The 23394-nt window shown below is 40.1% G+C and overlaps 1 protein-coding gene across 2 annotated transcripts in view; it reads left to right on the top strand.

Annotated features, from left to right (window-relative positions):
* ZDHHC21 (zinc finger DHHC-type palmitoyltransferase 21) overlaps positions 1-23394 on the top strand; it is a 50191-nt gene that overhangs the window by 7564 nt on the left and 19233 nt on the right. For both annotated transcript variants that reach the window (XR_004420791.1, XM_033086043.2), the window contains exons 2-6: positions 596-795; positions 1556-1654; positions 4959-5070; positions 6053-6191; positions 17775-17891. Coding sequence is in view for 1 of the 2 variants with exons in the window: in XM_033086043.2 (XP_032941934.1) it covers positions 596-795; positions 1556-1654; positions 4959-5070; positions 6053-6191; positions 17775-17891 (667 nt within the window). In the remaining variant the exon portion in view is untranslated. The remainder of the gene's footprint in view (positions 1-595; positions 796-1555; positions 1655-4958; positions 5071-6052; positions 6192-17774; positions 17892-23394) is intronic.

The following is a 23394-nucleotide window of genomic DNA, read 5'->3' as shown; positions in this document are numbered from 1 at the left end:
CTAAAATGTAAGGATGGAAACCTTGATGTTTTAAATGTGATTAATAAAAAATGTTCTATTGTATTAAGTTTTTAATAATCTGTGTGAGACATGCCAGGGTAAAGACTCTTTTCTCGCTTGGTTTGCTATTAGTGTTGTGAAGGAGGTTTTTTAAGCAAGGAAATCCCAAATTCTTAGTGAAGCTTTTGACTATTTTAGCATATAAAGAGTATTTAGAATGTAATTAATTCCCTATATTTCTTATTTGCTTTGCAACCTTTCTGCTTTGGTGGAAGAGTTTTCTTTGCTATTACCACCTGACAGTTGCTGTTTTACTTATTACTTAATAGTTTTCCCAGGTAGTGGTTTTACTTGCATCTTGGTGATAAATGTTACTTTTTAGCTAGATGTAACTAATGAATATCTTTCTACCTGGTGCTCGAAAAATGTATGTGAAATATTTGTGAATTTTTATGTAATTCTTTAAATCAATAACTGGCAGATTTTTTCTTTCTTACTTGAATGTATGAATTTTAATGTATGAGCCCTATAGGTTGCACTATAGTAGCTAATTCACTCTTTTTTTAAAAAAATATTTTTTTATTACTCTCTTTAGGATTATCTTCCTTGGTCGTGATAATTTTATTACCTGTTGGTGTTTGATGGGGCGACGAATTCACTTTGTGGTTGACCCTCAGGGTTGGTGCTGCATGGGCTTAATTATCTTCGTCTGGCTGTACAATACAATCTTCATTCCAAAGGTCATCCTTTTTCCTCATTATGAAGAGGGAAATATTTCAGTTGTGGCAGTTTTGTGTAAGTAATTTTAACTTCTTTCTACTAATAAAATAGTGTCTCTGCTTAACATACATTAAAAAAATTTTAGAAAATAGAAAATAAAAACTAGGGTGAAAGTAAAGAAGGCAAAATAAAGGGTAAGAGTAGTGGATGCATCCTACATTTTTGTGTTCTGAGAATCTGAGATGCTTTATTTCACAGGTGTTATTGTGGAACTTGTTTTTGTGGAAACTGGTGAAAAGCCTGAATGTGACTTTCAGGTCCTTAGAACTGATTTCAGGTTCACATCTCTAAGTGCCTGTAAGAATTTGGTGTGATAGTACTGATGACTGGCAACAAACTAAATTTTGTTCGTTTTTTATATGTCTCTTTGTGGTTTAGCTCAGATAAGTTTTGTTGATAGATTTGCTGGGGAAAATGCTTGAATTATGTCTAGAGCAAACTTGAAGGTGAAGATGCACTATTGGCAATATTTTTTGTATGGAGGCTTTGAGGTGTGATATAATTGGTGCTTGTGTGGTAAGACAGTGGAAGAACTTCTTAAAAACAGTAATGTGGTCATAATAGCACCTGCTGGTCCTATGACAACTGCTAACTACTTCTTTCACTCTGTTTATTAGGGAGTACTTAATGTTGTATACTTAATATGAAAAATATATCTGGAATTGAATGAGAAGGCTGAGTATTTTCCAACTGAGTTCTGGAGCATCTGTATTTTTGATATAGTGCACTTTGCACATATGAAAAAGACTAACAAATGCTTATTTATGTTTTTTAGGTTATTACTTCTGCTCATTGTTTTGCATAGCTTCATTATTTAGAGCCTCAGTAGCAGATCCAGGAAAACTGCCTGAAAATCCAAAGATACCAATTACAGGTGTGTTAAATTGTTTGTGTATAATTGAATGAAGGTTATTTTAATATCCTCAAAATTATTAGGGATACATTTTCTGACTTTGTGAAATTGAATGGAAACCATGAGCTGTCTCTGCTGAATAAAGTTTGTAGTATATCACTGTTTTTTAAGATGTGAATTTCTAGGACTTTTCCTTGTGTAATCTCAAAATTTCTTTTTCCAAAACTTGTATTCTACAAGAAAGTTCAGTTATATAGGATCTTCTGCTAGGGAAGATTTTTTTTGCATTGTAGACTTTCAAACATATTGCATATACTACTAACTTGATAATATTTAATGAAAAATGTTAAGACGTGGCTAGTGATTTTACTTCTATAGTTTTTGTATAATTAAATTTATACAGTGTTGAAAATGGTGGTGGAAGGTTTTGCTAGGTTGGATTTTATCTGTTTTTTTTACCCTTGTTTTTCCCAGAGTCTTATGATTATGTGGTCTATTAACAAAAAAAAACCCAAACCATGGTGCTAATTACACTGCATTTCTGCGAAGTAGCAGCTTAATGGCACTGGTCCTTTCTGTCCTTATAAATTTATCCCACAATTCCTATACAATATCCAGTGCTCCAGAACCTGGAGAAAATTTAAAACGTTAATGATTCTCCACAGAGAAAGACAGTATTTTTATGAACTGCTGGGTGCTATTATCTAATCATAGAGCTTTTATTGAGGAGTTTAGAATGAAGTAGGGCTGTTAAACAGCAGGAGCTTTCTTACATTAACAGATAACACTTCACGAATGAAGAAAATGTATCCCATACAGTGAGGGTGAATACTTCAGTTTTATCGTGAGATGTGGTGAATGCCCAGAATAAAATTTTGCTCTCTTCCCAGTGCTACTGAAAATCTAGGATGATGTGTTTGGAAATGTGATCTTTTAGCCTTAGTGCTAATGATATGATGCTCATGAAGTAGACAGCTGATCGTGGAAAGGAGTGTATCTCTCTGGGATTCAGATGTGTCAGCAGAAGTTGCAGAAAATCTCATGCCACTGTTCTTTCTGCTTCTGGCAGTTGGTGGTTTGATCCAGTAAAACATCAGGTGTTTGAGACTTGGGTTCTGGAGTCAGAGGTTTTGCTGCAGGAAGAGCAACATGAGCTGGATAATGAAGACGCTTGTTAGTTACAGACAGATTTATACTGGAGTTTTTATTTGCCTTCAAAGTACCGGAAGCAGTGCAAATATCCTTTGTACACAAATGTTTTTTTCTAATTTAAGGTATCTCTTTCAATAGCTCTCCAACCGTTGCATGCTCCATTCAGTTCATATGGCAGTCACACTTTACAAGTACTTCTGAAGGTGAAACATTTAGGCTAGGTCATTACTTTGATATTTTGACTTGGTATGTCATATCAGGGATTTTGTACTTTTGGACTTCAGTTCTCTGGTATTCTCTAGGCTGACAGGAGGCTACATCTTTGCGTAGTATAAATTGTGTTAAAAAATGAGTTGGGGTGTTTCTGAACACTGCTGGTAGCTACCCTATTAGTGAGTGACACCTTTGTGACACTGGATTTATAGGAACAGATTGTAAATCAGTTTCCATCTGTCATTATTACTAGTTTAATGATCTCAGATATTGGGCTTCTTTACAGTAATTTCATGACTATAGGGCGCACCCTTTTGACTAAAATTTTGGCCCAAACCCAGAAGTGCGCCTTATAATCCGGTGTGCCTTATATATGGGCAAAAGTTCGGAAATTTGCCAACCTGGAAGTGTGAGCCGCGAGCTGCTGGGTGGAGCCGGCAGGGCCACAGCTGCTGGGTGGAGGTGGGGCCGCGGGGGCGCGGCAGCCGGGTGGAGGCGGGGCCGTGGGGCCGGGGCTGCCAGGTGCAGGGGGGCCCGGGGGCCTGTGGCGCCCTGGCAGGCATGCCCTGGCCCTGGGGAGGTGGGACTGAGCAGTGGTGGGCATACCCCGGCCCCAGGGACGCTGCATGGAGCAGCGGCGGGCATAGCCCGGCCGCAGGAATGTGGCACCGAGCAGCGGCAGGCATAGCCCGGCCCTGCTGGGTACAGGCGGGCCCAGGGGCCCATGGCTACCGGGTTGAGGCGGGGCCTCAACCAGCAACCGTGTGGGGGAAGCTGGGGGTGGATCCTCACTGCAAAAAAAAAGTGCGCCTTATAGTCCGGTGGGCCTTATATGATCTACAAAGTTGCGCAATTTACCAACTCCCAGGGGGTGCGCCTTATAGTCCGGTGCGCCTTATAGTTGTAAAATTACTGTGCTTCCAGTATCCAAATGTTATTTTTCAGCAAGAAAGACCAGATTAAAGCAGCTTGCTGGTGGCTCAGAAGTGCTAAATATAACTTTGTTTACATAGCGACAGAGTTTTACAGTGTAAAATTTCAGAATGTCCTACTGTAAATATTAAGCTTTTTCCCCTGTCCCTCTGTCCCTGAGAGCTGACAAATTTTTGTGCCTCAAAACCAGTTTATTTAGGTAGAAACAAAGTTGAACAGTCAAAGTATTTAAGTTTCTCAGTTATCCACCTGTTTTCCTTAAAGACAGAAAATATATGCTTTTGTGACTGGAATTATTTGGTGTTAATCTTTCTTGTTTCCCATGTGATGATGAAATTTTTGAACATGTAATTTGAATTTTCATTTTCAAAGAATTCCTCTAAAAATAGCCAATCTGAACAATAGTAGTCCTGGTACTTTTCAACTACTCAGTATCTCTGGAGATTAGCTTTTAAAAAATCTCACATTAGTAATTTAAAAATAGTATATATTTGTAAATACGAGTCTGTTGTCTATCTCTTTCTTTGATTACCTTATGTGTAAAATTGCATATGGTGATATGCATGTCTTTAAAATGCTTTGAGATGGAAGATGCTCCTGAAGTGTTCATTGTGTGTCATGTTTTAGTTAGCTGTCAGTACCAGTATTTCCTCAGGAGGTTCTGGAATAGCAGCCAAATTGTATCCTGATTCTGTCTAGCGGATAACTTTTTCACAGTAGAAATGTAAGGAAATAATTGAGTTACATTCTTCCTTGTCTGAGTCACAACTTTTGTCCTGTAATAATTACTTCGTAGAAATATATAGGAAGAGGGAGCATTTTGGAGAAGGAAACTGGTACAGAGTAGCAGTAATATCTTCCAGTTTAATTAAGGTCACAGTGGGAAAAAGCTTTTTATGTGGTGCTTATCCTTCTCAGATCATAGTAAGATTTGGTTTTTTAATTAGAATTACAAGCACACAGATTTATTATGAGTACACATAACTGAGTTTAAATCTCTCTAACATGTCTTTACATTTTCACCTAGAACGAGAACGTTGGGAATTATGCTACAAATGCAATATGATGAGACCAAAGCGTTCACACCACTGCAGTCGCTGTGGACATTGTGTGAGGAGGATGGATCACCACTGTCCATGGTAAAATCAGGACATTTCTTCTACCAATCTACTGTTGTTTTAGTGAATCATTTAGAAATTTGTGGTGTTGGCTGCTGCTCATTTTTCCTGTTTCTTTTCCAGTGGTGCTTACTCATTTAGGCATTTAAAGCAAGGAAGTAATAAATTTGAGCTTTCATGTATCTACAGTAAAACCCAGAGTGAAATGTAAAAACATTTATGAAAGTAGTTCTGAGATACCATTTTTAGCAAGAGAAATTGCAGAGGGCAGCATTGACATCAGGATTCCCTTATGTTGGTGTAGCTGTTTTTCAAGATACCTATTTTGTCAAGTTTTTGCTGCTTCAGAGAATAGTACTAGTATAGTGTTTCTGTCACACTGGCTTAGCTTGGTACTGATGTTTGTGCCAATGCTTGTATGAAATTGCATCCATGTAACTTCTGTGAGGCAGACTGTGCCCCAATTTCAAAGGTTTTTCATCTTAATGTAGATAGAATCCTTGTGTTTCCTTTACTCTTCATGCAGAAGGAGTTTCTGAATAGCCGTGATTGTATTGTCTTCTGTGCCTTTGGTTCATTTCTAAGTAATTTGTTATTTCTAAGTTCTTTGTTATTGGGATAGCCTGTGATCACATTTATTTTAAAGCATTTGTTTGCATTCCTAGTTTTTGGACTGTCTGTCGTTCATAACCTGTGAAGTGTATTGAGTAGCAGAAGACAAAACATATTACTGTGAAATTTTGCAGACTTAAAAAAACCAGTTTTATTACTAGAGCTTTACTTAAACTTGCAGCAGTGTCTTTACTGTATGAAAATACAGACAAATGTGTCTCCGGTTCTAAGCAATGATCTCAGTAGTGCAACCTGCACTTCAAGTTGTGGTGCAAGGGATCCAGTAGTTTGCTCCATAAGCAATCATAAAGTCTTCATTCACAGTATCATAATTTTAGTGTTGAAGTATTTGTATTTCTGTTTTTTATATGTACACTTTGTTTCTCTGCAGGATTAATAATTGTGTTGGTGAAGACAATCACTGGCTGTTTTTACAACTGTGTTTCTACACCCAGATCCTTAGTTCCTATACGCTGATACTTGACTTCTGCCATTACTACTACTTTTTGCCTCTGAAAAAAGAAAACTGGGTAAGAACCTGTTTTCTTGTGAACAAATAGTATTGCAATGTTATTTGTTTTGGCATCTACACATGGTTACTACACATCTTTGGTGACTCAGCTTCACTCTCAGAGAAGAGAGAGTGAAGAGAGTTCAACTAGCTGTATGTTATTAAGTAAGCAAACTGATTTATGGTAAGTAACAAAATATTTTAATAGAAGGACGTAGGATTTCTCTGTGTTTTCTTAGAAATCTGGGAAAAGAGGGAAGAGCCAGTTAGCTTTCTTTGGAGGTGATTGTGAGTACTGCAAAGAAGTAAGGTAACTACTTTAGATATATTCAAATTTCCTTTTACTTTCTTCTAAGTAAATTTATGCGGAATAAATAGTTATCCTAATGTCATGTTTTAAAAAGCTGTTACTGCTTTTTTAAGAAAGGAGAAAAACACATGATCATTTTACAAGAGGAAAAAATATACATTGGTTTTGTAGCAGTATTTTCTGTTGCTTTGAAAAGGTTATGTGGGTTAAGGGAGAATTAAGTTGGGTTTGTTTTATGTTGATTATATATAAATAATTACAGTATTTCCATGTGTTGTCATCAGTAAAAGGCAATTGTATACACAGAGAAAATGGACTTACTGACTAGAGTAGAGTAAAAAATAAAGAAATTTCTTCCAGTATGAAACTTATATTGTAAACCTAGAATCTGGTGTTTATTTATGCCTATTATCTGAGCATTGAGAATATTGAAGAAGTTGCTTGAAAGTTGCTCAGTGCTTGAAAGTGCTGGAACAGCATAGTTAGAGCTCCTTTATAAGAAAACTGTCGCACCATCTTGCTTATGAAGAAATATAAAAACTTCTAGCCTAAATCTGAAATGAACTTTGTATTTGTACTGGACTATACCAAAGTACAAGTACACTGAAGAGAAAAACCTAGAAAACAAGTTTAAAGCATTTTCAAAATTAGGTAACATTCCAGATGTCATAAGTAAAGAGAATAAGTTAATCTCAGATATTGCACTCTTAATTTTGTTGAGATTTTTTCCGAATACTGAGGTGCAGAAGATTTTTAAATTACCCTTCTTTGTGGGTAAGGCAAGTCTCATTTTCCATTTTTTTTTGAACAAGTAAAGTTTGTCGTATGATTTTGTGTTTTACATTACAGTAATTTCACAACTATAGGGCACACCCTTTTGACTAAAATTTTTCCCTGAACCTGGAAGTGCACCTTATAGTCCAGTGCACCTTATATAGTGTACAAAGTTGCAAAATTCGCCAACCCAGAAGTGCGAGCTCGCAACAGTCCCGAGCTGAGCAGAGCCTGCCCAGCAGTGGCATCGGGGCTGCACCAGCACGGGGGAAAAGCCTGGGGGTGCACGGGGCTCCCAGAGCTGCATGGGGCTGCTGGAGCAGTGTGGGGAGGGAGGGAGCGGGCTGCCGCAGAAGCTGCGAGCCGCGGGAGCTCCGAGCCGTGTCCGCTCCAAGCCACTGCCGCTCTGAGCCGCTCCGAGCTGCTGCTGCTCCGTGCCGCCACGAGCCACGCCCGCTCTGTGCCGCCGCGGGCCCCAGCCTCTCTGTGCCGTGGTGAGCCCCGAGCGCTCTGAGCTGCCCTGAACCGCCACCGCCTTGAGCCCTGCCTCAGCAGCCAGCACCGGGAGCGGGTGGGAGTGCCGGACCCCGTGCACGGGGAGGGCGCTTTGGACTGCGTTTAAAGGCTACACCAATCTGTGAAAAATGTTTGCAAATTGAGCACCTGCCAGTAAACTCCATGATCGCGGGATTCCATTACTGATTAGTTGCTTTGTTGTGCGCGGCACGGATCCTCGCTGCAAAAAAAAGTGCGCCTTATAGTCTGGTGCGCCTTATATGATCTACAAAGTTGCGAAATTTGCCGACTCCTGGGGGGTGTGCCTTATAGTCTGGTGCGCCTTATGGTCATGAAATTACTGTATATAAGAATTTCACTTAGTGAAAAATACTACTTCTGGAAAGGATGGGGCATAGTCCTCTGAACTTCTTATTTGTTCCTGTATCAGTCTGAAGTGGATGGGTTGTTCTCATAAAAGTATATGTGAAGATGATGTGGCAAAGGAGAGCTGAAAGTGTAGGAAGACTGTATTCCTTGGATAATCCAAGACTTATAGAAGTGCTATATTCAAATGTATAGATACCAAGTTTTTATTATGTAGAACGTTCTGAAGTTGAGGATTGTTGTTACTCATTCCTTAAAAAGTTTGTATTCTAAAGGAATTTTATTATGTTTTTCCATCTATATCAACACTTCCATTTAAATCATTAAAGGGACTCTAGAAATATGTAGCAGAACATAATTTGCTGTCTGCTTGGAGCATCTTTTCATAGGCACTGAAACAGACTTGTTAGCTTTTAATAGTATAATGTCATGGTAGTGTATTTTCTTTTTATTGTGAACATTCCCTGAATATATTACTTCATGTCATTAGACTGTGTTAGGTAATGAGCCTAAGTTCTGTCTGTTGGCCCTTACTTTTTAAAAGTAGTATGTAGGGTAAGCAAATTATTTGTTTGAAGGTGATCTGTGCAAGAGAGGGAAAGGGAAATCACATTTACTTCAGATGTTTTACAATACCTAAAGAGGTGATAATAAATATTTATTAATGATGACAGTTAAAGAAATGAATATGAATATGCATGAAATTTGTTCTTGCCGATATAACTGGATTCATTTGACATCTTCTGGAGAGAGGCCTAATTTTAATATCTCCTTTTTAATATCTCCCTTTGGCAGGTTAGGAGGCAGAATAAATGTGCAACAATTGTTTTTAACCTATTTTAATGTGTTTGTCTGAAGAGTGGATCAGGTTCCTGCATTTGGCTGCCTAAGTTTACAGAGAGCTGTACTCTGTTTAGTTTTGTTTGATTTTACCTGTGGGTTTTTTTGGTTTTATCAATTTCCTTATATAAACACTACAACTTTTCCTTTTAAAAAATGGATCAGTGCTATAGTATACAGTATTCTGTGCCCCAGAGAGAAAAATATGTTTATACGATATAGAGAAACATTAGACACAGCAGGTCTGGGCTGTTCAGACTTTCGTTAAGTACAGTTTTACACTGAGTAGTGTTTAGCTTTCTCAGGTTTTCAGCTGCAGAATGGGAAAGCACACAGTGAAGTAGAGAAAATTGAAATAGTTTGTTGGCATGCCTAGTCAATATATCTGCCTGGAAGATGATACCAGAGTTACATGAAGCTGATTTTTTAAAGTGTTGCTAAGGATGTGATGCTGTATAGGTTTGTGCCACAGAATAATTTGTCAGAACTATGACTTTTTGACACCAAATGAACAGGACTGGTGAGAAGATTGGCTTAGGAGTAGTTAGGGTTTTAGGCAAGCATTCTGCAAAATTCTTTTTGTCTTCCTGTATTAAATAAAGCTGAAGCACCACAGCATTCCAGAGAGTGCTGTACCTTCAGCCTTTCACAAAAGAACAATTTTTTATTGAAATTTTGGCTGTTACTGAGAGATTACATTTTCTGAATTGACATGGGCTAGTGTTTAGCACAGATTCAAAGAACTGGATTTTTTTTTTTTACTAAACAACCATCTGGAATAAGCTTATTCTTGCTCATTAAAAATACTTGTGAATTTTTTGACAGTGTGCCTTTTTTTTATCCTTCAGATATATAGTAATACAAAACACAGAAGCTGTAGAATTAAAATTGATTTTAGTGCTATTGTGAAATAATAATTTTGTTACAGTACTGATTAATGTATTGTGAAAATTTGATCGCCTGTTAGTGTCTCTTTCTGAATTAAAACTTGTGTTTCTATTTTTTAATAATTTTTTTTAAATTATTTTTAAATTTTTAGTTAACTATTCTGAGTTAAAGGTGATAGCTCTAAAAGTAATGGAGAAAGCCGTTTCTATGGAAATGCAATCTTTCAGCTTCACCTCTTATTGCAGAAAATTGCTTCATAGTAGTCTTGGTTCTTGCAGCTGATACACTGCCAGCAAGATAGGTAATGGTTGTTGCCTCTGTTTGTCCAGCAGGAGGAGTGCAACTACTGCTAGAAATAAAGGAGATGGTAATTAAATTGATTACGTGGGATGATAGCACAAGGAAAATATATTGTTCAAATAAAATCAGCTTATTAGTTCTTCTGCAAGCTTTGGTGATTTTCAGAGGTTAACACATGAATATTCTTAATTTTACGTCTTCATGAAAAAATGTCAGGAAGGCTGTATCTTTTAGGAAGTAGTCAATCTTTGAATACTGAAATGAGAAGAATAGATACTAGATTTCTTAGCACTACCTGGTTGCTCTCTCCGTGGCTGTGCTGGCAGAGATTCTAGATACAGCTGGTCAAATTGCAAAAGTAAATGCTGTGGAAGTATATTTTACCTTATTTATAGAAGGCTTTTAATTTTCTAAGCAAAAGAAATTCTGCTGATACATTCTGTTTGCTAGAAATGTTGCTGCAATAATTGTCATAGCCAAACCTGACATACAAAAACCTAGGTCTCTTTGGTTGGGTTTAGTTTTATTTTGTTCCTGTTTCTGTAGTTATAAATCATCTGACTTTGGAAAAGGATTTTTGCAGTAATACTAATATTGTGCATTGACTAATATTAATTAAAATCTGGAAATATGTATCATCCAAAGTCCATTTATACTTTAAAGGGAGTCAAAAGGAAATTTTTTCTCTTAGAATCATAAAATTATGTATGGGATGGGAGAGTTTTTTAAAAAATTAAAATATCCAAATTTTCCTTCTCAGAGTTCTGCAAACCAACCCAACCCTGCTCTCCTACACTACAGTTATAAGGACAGTACATGAATATTGAATTAAATCCTTCCTCTTTCTTCCTGCAAAATCTGAAGTCTGTATTTTTTTCGTTTGCTTTCTTGAAGGCCAGGCTTTCTTTTGTATTATATACTGTTTTTGTGATAGCCAAGTTGATAGACTGGCTTCATCAGCAGGCTGGGTCAGACATCTCAGGCATTTACAACTGAGAACAGACAAGCAGGTTATCATGTGTTACACGAAGTATTGTTCCCCAAGAAAAAAAGGGTTCACTTTATATATTTTCTTGTATATTAATCTGTGTGTGTGTGATATTTCAGTAAAGAATAAAGAATGCATAAATTTAATCTTCAATTATAAATGACAAATTATGAATATAGTCTCTTCTGGAACAGATACAATCGTCCCATGTTTCCTTCTGAAAGCTCTGTCCTCATTACAGTGTGCTGCTTTAAAGGAATACTATAAATTGTTGAAAACAGTTACACAATAATGCATATGTCAGGGACTTGTTACATGTTTTTGAGTGTTTTTCTTTTGTTGTTGTTATTGTTGGTAGGGTACAAAGAGAGTTGAATTTGGAAGCCGTGATCTTATAATGGACTATAATCTTGAGCTGGACCCATTGTTGTTTTTGACCTCTCTCTTCTATGAGAATATAAAGCCATGGTAACTGTTCTAGTCAGTGGTAGCATTCATAGTGGGGGTCACCTATGTAGAATTTTGTGAGTCATTCTGTTTTAAAAGTCTGATTGGAAAAACACCCAGTTACTGCATATACAGTGATTTCACGAATACAAGCCGCACTGAGTATAAACCGCATCTCTGGGTGTTGGCAAATATTTCGTTTTTTGTCCATAAATAAGCCGCACCTGAATATAAACAACTCTGTCGTTCGCAGTGAGGACCCCCGTGCAACAAAGTTGCCAAATAGTAACAGAACCGCAGCAGGGCGGGGTTTACTGGCTCGGCTCGGGCTGTGCAGGCTCGGCCTGCTAGGGGCTGCTGATGGGGCCAGGTAGCCCAGCTCACTGGGGCCACTCGGTGGGGCCTCTTGGGGCTGGCCACCACCTCTGGGGTCGCTCACCCCGGCCCACTCCCACCGCGGTGGCGGTGGGCGAGCACGGGGCACGGCCCGCTCCCGCCGCGGTGGCGACGGGCGAACACGGAGCTCGCCTCGCTCTCACCGCGGTGGCGGCGGGTGGGCGCGGAGCTCGCCTCGCTCTCGCCGTGGTGGCGGTGGGCGAACACGGGGCGCGGCCCGGTCTCGCCGCGGTGGCAGAGAGCGGGGGCAGAGCCCCCTGCCTCCTCCCTGAGCTGTGGGGATGTCAGCACAGCCTCTCCCCAGCCTGAAGTAGGGAGCTCCCCTGCCTCCCTCCCTCCCCCACGCTGCCGGCGCTGAGCTGGCCCCACCCGCCGCGCAACACAGTAACCAGTTTGTAACAATCGCGAAATCATGGGTTTTACTGGCAGGCGCTCGGCTCGGCACCCTGGCTGGCACTTCTGGGGTTGTAAATGTCAGAAAATTATTCACATATTAACCGCTCCTGAATATTGGCCGCATTTCCAGTTTGAGAGCAAAATCTAAGTCAAAATGGTGCGGCTTGTATTTGTGAAATTACTGTACTTTGGTTTTCTATGGAAAAAGTTGTTCTGTTTGTACAGGTTTGAGGGCATAATTGCTTAGGAATACATTTGCTAGGGATATGGAAAAAAGAGAAGGCATATTGGAGGAATATAGGAGTATTGACAGATTATGCAGGGATGCAGCAAGGAAAAGCAAGGCCTGTTGGAACTGGATCTGTCAAGAGATATCAATGGCCACTAGAAGGGCATCTACAAGTGCATCAGCAGCAAAAGAAAGGTTAGGGAAAATGTGGGGATGCTGATGAAATCAGATGGGTAACCTGGTAACAGATGCCGCAGAGAGGGCAGAGTGAATTCTTTCTTCACCTCAGACTTTACTCCTGAGGTCACCCTTCAGGAGTCCCAGACCCTGGAGGCAGGAGAGGAAGGCTGGAGAAAAGATGACATGTCCTTGCCACTGAGGGTTTGGTTAGAGATCATTTTGCTAGGCAGACAAAACTGTAAATCTGTAGGCCCTGATGGGATGCACACACAGCTGCTAAGGGAACGGGCAGATGTTGCTAAGCCTACTCTGCATCTTCTTTGAAGAATAATGGAGGAGAGGTGATGACTGGAGGAAAACCAGTATCACTCTCATCTTCAAATAGGGCAACAAAGAGGACCTGGGAAACTACTGGCCAGACAGCCTCACCATCACCCCTAGAAACGTGATCACTCTGGAGGCCATAACCAGGCATATAAAAGAAATGGAGTAGTCAGGACGGACTTGCCAAAGGCAAATCATATTTGACCAATCTGATGGCCTTCTGTGATGGCATGGCGGGATGGGTCGACAAGGGGAAAGCAGTGAATGTTGTCTACCTGAGCTTCAGCAAGGCTTTTGACACTGTCTCCCATAAGATCCTCATAGGTAAGCTCAGGAAATGTGGGTTAGAGGAATGGACAGTGGGATGGATCAAGAACTGGTTGAATGGCAGAGCTCAGAGAGTCATGATCATTGTAGTCCAGCAGGTGGTCTGCAGCCAGTGGTATTCCCAAGTGATCAATACTGGGACCAATCTTATTCAACTTGCTTATCAATGACCTGGAGGAAGGGATCAAACGCACCCTCAGCAAGTTTGCTGGTGACACTAAACTGGGAGCAGTGGCTGATCCACCTGAAGGCTCTGCTGCCATTCCAGGACCTGGATCCGCTGGAGGGTCGGGCAGAGAGAAACCTGAGGCTCAACAAGGGCAAGTGCTGGATCCTGCACGTGGGGAGGAGCAGCCCCAAGTGCCAGCAGAGGCTGGGGCTGAGCTCCTGCAGAGCAGCTGTGTGGAGAAGGACCTGGGACTTCTGGTGCATCACAAGCTGTCCATGAGCTGGCAGTGCTCCTGTGGCCAGGAGGGCCAAGGGTATCCTGGGGTACACTGGGAAGGGTGTGGCCAGCAGTGAAGGGAGGTGATCCCTCCCCTCTACTCAGCCCTAGTGAGGCCATACCTGGAGTGCTGTGTCCAGTCCTGGGCTCCTTAGCACAAGAGAGACAAGGAGCTGGTGGAGAGGGTCCAGTGGAGAGCCACAAGGATGATCAGGGGTCTGGAGCTTCTCTCTTATGAGGAGAGACTCTGGGAGCTGGGTTTCTTTGGTCTGGAGGAGAGAAGACTGAGAGGGGATCTCATCAATACACAGAAATATCTCAGTGGTGGGTGTCAGGAGGGTGGTGCCAGTCTCTCTTCAGTGATGCCCAGCAACTGGTTGAGGTGCAATCCACTAAAAAGACATTCTGCAACCTGAGGCAGAACTTCTTTACACTGAGGGTGACAAAACACTGGAACAGCTGGCTGGGGCGGTTGTTGAGCCTCTCTGGAGACACTCAAAATCCACCTGGATGCATTGTTGTGTCACATGTTCTAGGTGACCCTACTTTGGCTGGGGGCTTAGACTGAATGATCTCCAGAGGTCCTTTTCAACCCTCATCATTCTGTGAATCCGTGATTTGGGTTTGTTCATCCTGAAAAGAGAAGGCTTCTGTTACCTGAGGGGATCCCACAAGAAAGACAGAGATCTTCTATTTACAGGAGCATGCAGTGGCAGGAGAAGAGGGAATGGCGTCAAACTGACAGTAGGTTGAAATTACATATTAAGAAGTTCTTTACTCAGAGGCTAAGGAGATACGGCAAGAAGTTGCCTAGAGAATTTATGGACCCTATCCCTGGAAGTGTTTAAGGCCAGATTTGATGGAGGTCTGATTAACCTGCTGTAGTGAAAGGTATCCCTTCCACAGCAGGGACTAAGTGGTCTTTAAGGTCCTTTGCAATGCAGACCGTTTTGTGATTCTATGATTATGTGACCTTTAGTGTGAAAGGTCTATCTTTTTTGTACCTCTGGTTTAACATTGGTTAAAAGAGTCAGATGAAACTGCAACATCTCTTCTTATGCTGCGATTCTCTTTTGTCGTGTGTTTGGTGATGTATTTTTTATGCTGAAACGTTCAAGAGAAGAAACTCTTCTAAATTAATGTTGCAGGGGATGCTAATGGTGGAGTGTCATGCTAGATTCAGAATGTAATTTTACTGTTGGCACTCTTCTCTTACATTTTACTATTTCTTGTGAAGTTGAGCTTCAATACATCAAAACCTTTCTAATATAATAAAACATACCACTGAAGATATGAAGTAGTATTTTACAACTAGTAAAAGTCTTATCTTGCTTTTCTTTAAAGCTTTCATTAGCTAATGGAAAGGGAAATAAGGAATAGTATGGCTGCTTTTGAGTTGATTTTTCTTTGACTTAGCTCATTAAATGAATAAGAAGAGTTAAAAGAAGTGGAAATTAATATATTTTCTACAGCAGCAGGAAGGCCAGTATTAACAAGGGAGCGGAGAGGGAATGCACCATTGCAATCATTTGGGAAAGACTGTTGGGGGTTGTTTTTTGTCTTAGCTGCTTAACTAGTGATTTCTACTTGTTCATTAAGTACTGACTTTCTTCACAGCTTTAGTAGACAGTTTAAACTTTTTTTCCCAGGTTTATATTTAGAACCTTCGTGAAAATTGCTTAAATGAAAAATCAGATTTTTTTGTTTTTTGCTAAACATAAATTGCTTTAACTATTTTCTGTTTAATTAGAACCCAGTATCCTTGTTCCTCAAGTTCTAGTGGTTGAACATAAGCAGTGTTTTGGGGATTTTTTTGTTGTTGCTCTGTTGGTGGTTGGTTGGGGTATTTTTTTGTTTTGTTTTTTCATTCAGTTCTCTTCTATATCGTAGTTATGATTTCAAGTTTACTTGAAAGGTTTTAATATTTTCTTGCCATGATCTAGCTTTTGTAAGTGGAAAAACAGATATGTGTAGTCAAAAAACATCCTTGTGAATGTAATTGTAACTTAAAAATAAGAGAATGGGGTCTGAACTCACAGTTCACCTAATGTACAGTAATTTCACGAATACAAGCCGCAGCAATTTGATAAAAATTTTGATGGAAACCCGGAAGTGCGGCCAATATTCGGGGGCAGCTAATATATGAACAATATTCTAAAAGCTGCCAAAACGGAAGTGAGAGCCCGCGGCAGCCCCAAGCCAAGCTGGCGCCCGGCCAGCCCTGGCAGAGGTGGGAAAGCCTGGCAGAGGAGGGGCCAGCAGTGCGGGGGGCGGGTGGCTGAGCCCGGGCCAGCAGGGCGAGGGAGCCCAGCAGAAGCGGGGCAGGCAGTGCACGGGAGCCCGACTGCACAGGGGAGGATAGCAGAAGCAGGAAGCCCGGTGGGCAGGGCTGCCCGGCGGCGGGGAGAAGCCCGGCAGAAGCAGGGCTGGCAGTGCACGGGAGCCAGACTGCATAGGGGAGGATAGCAGAAGCAGGAAGCCCTGCAGGCAGAGCTGCCCGGCGGCGGGGAGAAGCCTTGTAGAAGCAGGGCTGGCAGTGCACGGGAGCCAGACTGCATAGGGGAGGATAGCAGAAGCAGGAAGCCCGGTGGGCAGGGCTGCCCGGCAGCGGGGAGAAGCCCGGTAGAAGGGGGGCTAGCAGTCCACTGGAGCCCAGGAGAACCGGGGCCAGCAGCGTAGGGGAGCCCGGCGGTGCGGGGGCCAGCAGTGCTGGCCAGGGGGAGCAAACACGGCAGTGGCGGTGCAGACGGGAGCGGGGAGCCAGGGAGCCTGGTGGCAGCGGCAGCACCGCCTGGCCGGCCCAGCCGAGCCGTAGCGCCGAGCTGGGCCACCCGCCCCTGTCGGCAACCATGAGCGGGCCGAGCCTGCCTGGCCCCGCCCCGAGCCAGTAAAGCCCGCTATGCCGCGATCCTGTTACTAATTGGCAAATTTGTGAAAGCTGCGCACGGATTCTCGCTACGAACGAAAGTGCAGCTAATATTCGGGGTGCGACCTATTTATTGACAAAGACATCAACATTGTCAACGCACCGGAAGTGCGGCTTATACTCCGTGCGCTTGTATTCGTGAAACTACTGTAACTGTCATGTAAAAATGTTCTCCTGTGATTAAAAATAAGGTACTCTAGCCTTTGAAGACATTACATAATACTCTGTAATGCTTTTCGTATTTTCTGCTGGATGAGAACAGACTTTACAATGCAGCTGATCAAATACCTGCATATTCCTGTGTATGTTGAAGCATCTGTACTGTTCACCCTTATCCAAATTGGCAGTAATCCACTCAAGGCCAAAATTTCAAAGTTACAGATAGTTTATGTTTGATAATAGACAGCACTACAGTGAGAACAATCCAGTACAGATACTTGGACTTTGTAGGTATAATCTTCAAGTGTCAGTCTTGGAATGCTGTTTATTTTCTTTCAGAAGAGGTGATGTGAAAAGGAAGTCTGCTGTGCCTGGTAGCCAAGGTATAAGAGTCTTAATAAATCAGACTGTTTAATGGAGTAGTTTTCCTGTATTATATAGTTTGTGTGTAGTAAGTAATCTGTCACAGTTTGAGATGGAAGATTCAGAAATAACCCATTTGAACTTGATCTATTCCCAAAACCTTAACTACTTGAAGGAGTTGTTTAACAGTCTGTCAGAATAAACCCCCAGCTGTTAACGTGTATAAAGAAAAGATTATTGGTTTCTGCTTTAAAATGTGTATAAATACATGAGTGGTGTGCAATGTAGCTCAAAATCCAATATTTACCTTCAACTTTAAGGCTTTGAGAACACCTCTTAAAACTCTTATCTAGTATTTCCACTTGGTTTGAAGACTTTAATTAATTTGTAACTGCTAAAGTCTCTCTCTTCTTTCTGTCTTGTTCTAGGATGTGTTTGTATTTAGACATGAACTTGCTCTCCTAAGAATATCTGCCTTCATGGGTCTAATAATATTAGGTGGAATAAGTCGACTCTTTTACACTCAGCTGATGGGTATTTTCACCGTAAGTATCTAATTTCAGAAGTATATATTAGTTTTATTTTCAGTACAATTAGTCAAAGCAGAAAAGCAGATTGCATTTCAGGGAGCACTATGAGGCACTTATTTGATATGGGGTCTATCAAACCTCTTGACACCAGTGAAATTAAGAAACTCTCTAACAAACAAGTGCCTAATAATTCCACCATCAAGTCAGTTTCCTGATTTGCATTAGTTAAATAAACTCATACCTTGTCCTGGAATTGCTCAGTGTGCAGTGTATGTAGTTGATTTTTGTTTTTATTTTAAACTCTTGTGTGCTCTGATCAAAATTATGCAACAGTGAGGCTAACTGATAAATCAAATTTTGAGAGCTCTTTGTTAAGTATTTTGATAAATATACCTTTGTTAATATTTTTATTTGCTAAACTGTGGAATGTGATCGTGCAGTTTACAGTCCAGTTATATATTCTGCACTTAGATATGCAGAAAAAAAAATCCTCTGCATGGAAAAATTTTCCAGTTAAATGAATTTGGTAACATACAAGAAACAAGATTTTTTTGGCATGACATCCTGCTCTGTACATTAGAAGTTAATAGCTTCCAGCAAATTCTTTAAAGTTACCTTGAGAATGCATACAAATGATTAAAATATTGTTCTACACAGCAGCGAGTACATTTTTTGGTATGTACATGTTGAAAGAGTCTACGATCTTACCTGCTGAACTTCTTTTTTAAGACAATAATGTACAAGACAGCAGCATCTTTTTGGCTACAACTATTGAAGGTCTGCTTGAGATTTCATTTTGGAATTATGAATGTTGGCACAGTATTAGCTTTTGTAGGTACATAATAGAAAACCTCTCAACTGTATTGTGTAATTCATTTATATGGAATAAAGCAAAAAATATAGTGTAGTTTTTAATTGTGTTAGATAAAGAAACAATACTACTTTTTTGTTTTTACTATATTACTTTTACATGTTTACTGCCTTTTGCTTTTTGTGTCATGGTAATTATTAGTGCCATTCTCCAGCTACTCTACCATAATGTGGTCTGTACTTACCCTTAACCCCCAGGTCAACAGATTTACCTTTGTGCACCTTTACTGTGTGCCTGATTTCTGTTCCAGGGTCTTCCTGACAGTTTTTCCTGTTTTAAGTGTTGGTTTTATGTCTGTGTCATCTAGAGCTGGAATGTTTTTCTAGACCATCACTGTAGTATGTATAAGTGGTGAATTCTGCTCACCAGTAACAGGTGAGACAGAGAAAGAAATTTAGTGAGCCTAATTGTTCAGATACTGAAATATTAATGTCTTTTCAGTTTCTGTTAAATGGGTATATGTATATGACAAGGATCAGAAAACCCATCTGATCAGTACTGCACTAAACCTCAGATAGGATATAGAAGAAAACAAGGAGCAGACCCTAAGTTTCTCATTCTATTCTGTGTGCTGTCAGAAGCTGGACTAAATTTTAACAGTGATCATCAGCATGCATTCAGATACTATTACTGGATGTGAAATAAGACCTCTTAGACTAAACCTATGTCTGTCAGATATACCTGAAACCTGGGCTATGTCTGTTCTGACATGGAATGCCAACTGCACTGCCACTACAACAGGCACGAATGCTCAGTTGTAACTTCACTGTCCTGAGCCTTAACACTTTCAGGCTGCTGCCACCACTGCACTCTATTTATAAGCTGCTGTAAAGTCTTTTCTTTCTCGGACAGCTGTATGCTGTAAAGTACATCCTATTCGCTTACAGAGCTGGCAGCTACACTGGAACAGTTGTGGAGTAATAGCATTTTTAAGTCTGTTTTAGTGCTGCAATCAGAATGACTGAGCTGCAGTATGCCTGGACGCTCTTTTCTGTTGTCTTTGCCAAAATGTGAAACAAGCATGCTACAGTAATTGTGGATGTGGTTAGTTTGTAAGAGGCAGATGCTGAAAATTACAAATATTCCTTAAGGCCTCTCACTGCACCTTACCTATTCCCCCCAATAGCGAAGGGGCTATTGTCACATGGACAAGTTTTTAGGCTTGATGGGATTGCTGGGGAAGTAGAAATCCATTACTGGTATATCTCCAATCATTAATTCTTTCTCACCATGTGGATGCTGTTGCATTGACTCACTGAAGAATGTAGGTCGTGTAGTCCATCCCCCACTCAGAGCACTTCATACCAGCAGCACAATTGTCTTCTCCCTTTTCATTCCTTTCTTTGTAAATACAGAATTAGCAAGAATGAACAATACAGTTGTTTTGAGGAAATGTGCTTGGCAACAACTAGTCAGACTTCCAAACAAACAAAGCAAGTCTGTTTGGTGCAGTTGTGCTTAGTCTACAAGTGGTGTCTGAAACTCTTTCTGTACAAATGGTTTTTGATTGCCAGCATTGTAGTGTGGAGACTTGCTTCCTGCATAAGCACTGACAGGTTTGGCTAGCAACTGGAAAAGGCGGAAGAGGAGAGGGCAGCAGGTGATTTACTAGTTTCATTGCAGGCTCCCAAAATACATGTGCCTGTGGTGGTAAAGTAGAGAAACAACAAAACTGGTATGCCCACCCAGAAGCTGAGCACATTGAATGTGCGAGACATTCAAGACCTGTAGAAGCAATGAACCATGAACAGTAAGAAGCAGTGATGTTTCTGCTGTGTACTGTGCTGGAGTTACCATTCAGCATCTAACCTTCCTGTGTAAATTAGGCAAATTGAGTCTGAAATGAGCTCTATATTAAATATGGAATTAGTGGTGAAATAAGTGTAAGGTATAGCTCTAAAATCTAAACTTAGTACAACACAATCATTAAAGTGTAATAGTGCAGACAAGGACCTTGAAAGAAACTTGAGATGCCTAGAGGCATGGATATGCACAGGTAAAGCTTTCACGCCATGTGAATTGCTCCATAACTATTCATGAAAGCAGTAATTCTAGTGATTGCTGAAGCTGCCTAGAGATGTGACAAGGAACAAAAGCATGGGCCTTTTGAAAGAGGCAAAGCAACTCTTGTGCTTGTGTGGTAATACACATTAATTCATGCTCTTATGCCTCTTCTTGCAGTTTTAACGTACACCAGGATTAATTCCACAGCTCCTGGGAAAAAACCTGTTTTTAAATAGTAGACACAATAAGCATTGCTGCTATGTGTGCTGGCACTTTGCAGAGTTCAGATTTGTTGCATGGTTGTCTGATCTGTGCCTGTCGTTCCATAACTGTACTTGGTTATAACAGTAGATCAATTTTTTAAGAGGCCTTAAAGAAAAATATGTGTGTATTCTGCATATGTGTGTATTCCACTGTTACCCTGCTTCATGTGTGTTCAATAGATACCAAGATGCTTGGAAAAAATGTGCTCTCTGGCAAAAATGAAAACTTTGTGAGTTGAGTTGTATACTGAAATGTGTCTCTAACAGGCACAATGTTCTTGAGGCTGTAGTGCTTGATAAGGTGAATAATAGACAAAGTAACTTACCAGGCAGTAATTTCTCTGTGTGCATTTGCCACCACTGTGATTGTGGTATCACTGTTAGGGTATCATTAGCCAAGGCTATTCATAACTCGTTTGGAGGTCCAGGAAGCCAAAGAGCAAAGGAGGTGACTTCCTACAATGAGAGGAGAACAGCTGGTTGGCAAAAACTGTCCTTAGAGGAACTTTTGACATGAATTGCTCCGATGAAGAGGGGAGCAGCTGAGATGGCCTCTGTATACAGGATTAGTGCTTTCTCTCTAGAAGCTAGCATATGTGAAACACACTTCTATCTGAAGGGGCACATGGCTCTTTTCATCCTCCTTCTCCAGTTGCTTTCCCCGACCTTTATTTGCCTCTAATTTTGTTATCATCCTGAATTTTGATACTTTTTCTAACATGCATTTTACATTATTCTTGGGGAAGTTTTATTTGGATACTTTGGAAAGAAGAGTATCGAGGTTCTCTCTAATTCATAAGCCTCTGAAATAGGGAGAAATTTAAAATCCTAATTTAGGAACTCTAGGTCTCTAAAGAAGATACTCCTCTTAAAATCTCATGAACAATTAGTATTCTTACTTAAAATATTGAAGTTTTTAAAGAACAGAGTGGAAAAAAATGGTTTCACTCATGAATTAAACACTATCAGAGGTAATTTCAAAAATGATCGTGCGTTTATGTTGAAGACCTGCCTGTATCTTGCTTTACCATTCCTCTATTCCCTGTCATTTCTTGTAGAGAAATTTTGAATTTTATATTCCTTTTAACTGAAGACCATGTTCTTATATTCTCAGGCAGCATGATTTTTAAATTACATTGTTTGAAAAGTGGACACAAACTTTTAAGTAAAACAAAAAAAAAAGCATGCCAAAAAGAATTTTGGGAGTTGCACCTTACAAGGGTACAACTCTTTTACTCTCCTACTGAAAGGAACAATTTTAAAGATAATTGTTACTCTTGACGTCAGACCTCTTTTAACCGCTTTTACTCTGCAAGTAGTCTTTGGCCTGAATGGCTGCAGGATAACTAGATAGCTCCAGTATAGACTCTTTGAAACTCCATGAAGATAGAGATGTGGGTTTTTATGGGTGGTTTGTTGTAAGGTAAATATAGATAAAGTATCACTTTGTCAATTTCAGAAAGTTCTAAAATCTCCTGAAAAAAAAATAAAAATAAAGACAATCTGTCTTGTGCAACAGTTGCATGCACCTATTAATGACGTTGCTTTGAAGTGACAAACCCAAAGTTTATCTAAAAAAGAGTATTTTGCACTTAAGCTGGAAGAAATTGTTGAGAAGGATGTATCTGTGTTACTAATTTTTATTTCCATTTGCTTTTTTTCATGTAATTATATGAAATAATAAAATTTATTGGGAAGCTAAATTTAATAGTACCCAACAACTTGCTGGCTTTCTCAAGACATTATTTTCCTGACATGTGTTTTTAAGAATTTTTCTCTCATGTTTATATGTAATAGATGTTTGTTTTCCTCAAAAAAATCCCATAACTACCCTCTTTGTTCATTTATTCATAGGAAAAGACATACCTTCACCAAGGAAAAAAGTCTCTTTTATCAACCCCAGGTTGTTTCTGATGTATGGTTGTTGAAGGTACAGAGCTCTTTTAAAAAGAGTGCTTTGATTCAGTCTTTTTAAAAAAGGTGGAATGGCCAGGATGCTCATGTGTTTATTAGTAGAAGAGTAACCCTGGCTTTTACATTTCTCTCACTCATATTCCATTTCAGTTTTAAGAAATTATTTCTCTATGTCTTATACATTAAGAGTTAAATGATGATAAACCCCAGTTTTTCTATTTATACGAGAGGATTCTTCTGTTAGTTATGTTTGACCTACAAGGCATTACTATAGAACATGTAAAACAACATGTGGTGTACTGTTTTTAATACAATTACTTTTCTGATTATTTTCATATTTGTTCGTATCTAGCGAGTTTTTAAATTGAACCTGACACTGCTAAGAAGTATTCAGTTTGTTGACCATTTTTAAAAAACTGGTGCCTTTTGCATATATGAGATTTTCTTCCTCTCAAGATCTGGGGTG

This window comes from Catharus ustulatus, chromosome Z, assembly GCF_009819885.2.
Source record: "Catharus ustulatus isolate bCatUst1 chromosome Z, bCatUst1.pri.v2, whole genome shotgun sequence".
Lineage (NCBI taxonomy): Eukaryota > Metazoa > Chordata > Aves > Passeriformes > Turdidae > Catharus > Catharus ustulatus.
Note: the sequence above shows the minus strand (reverse complement) of the source record. Positions and strands in the feature narration are given on the sequence as shown.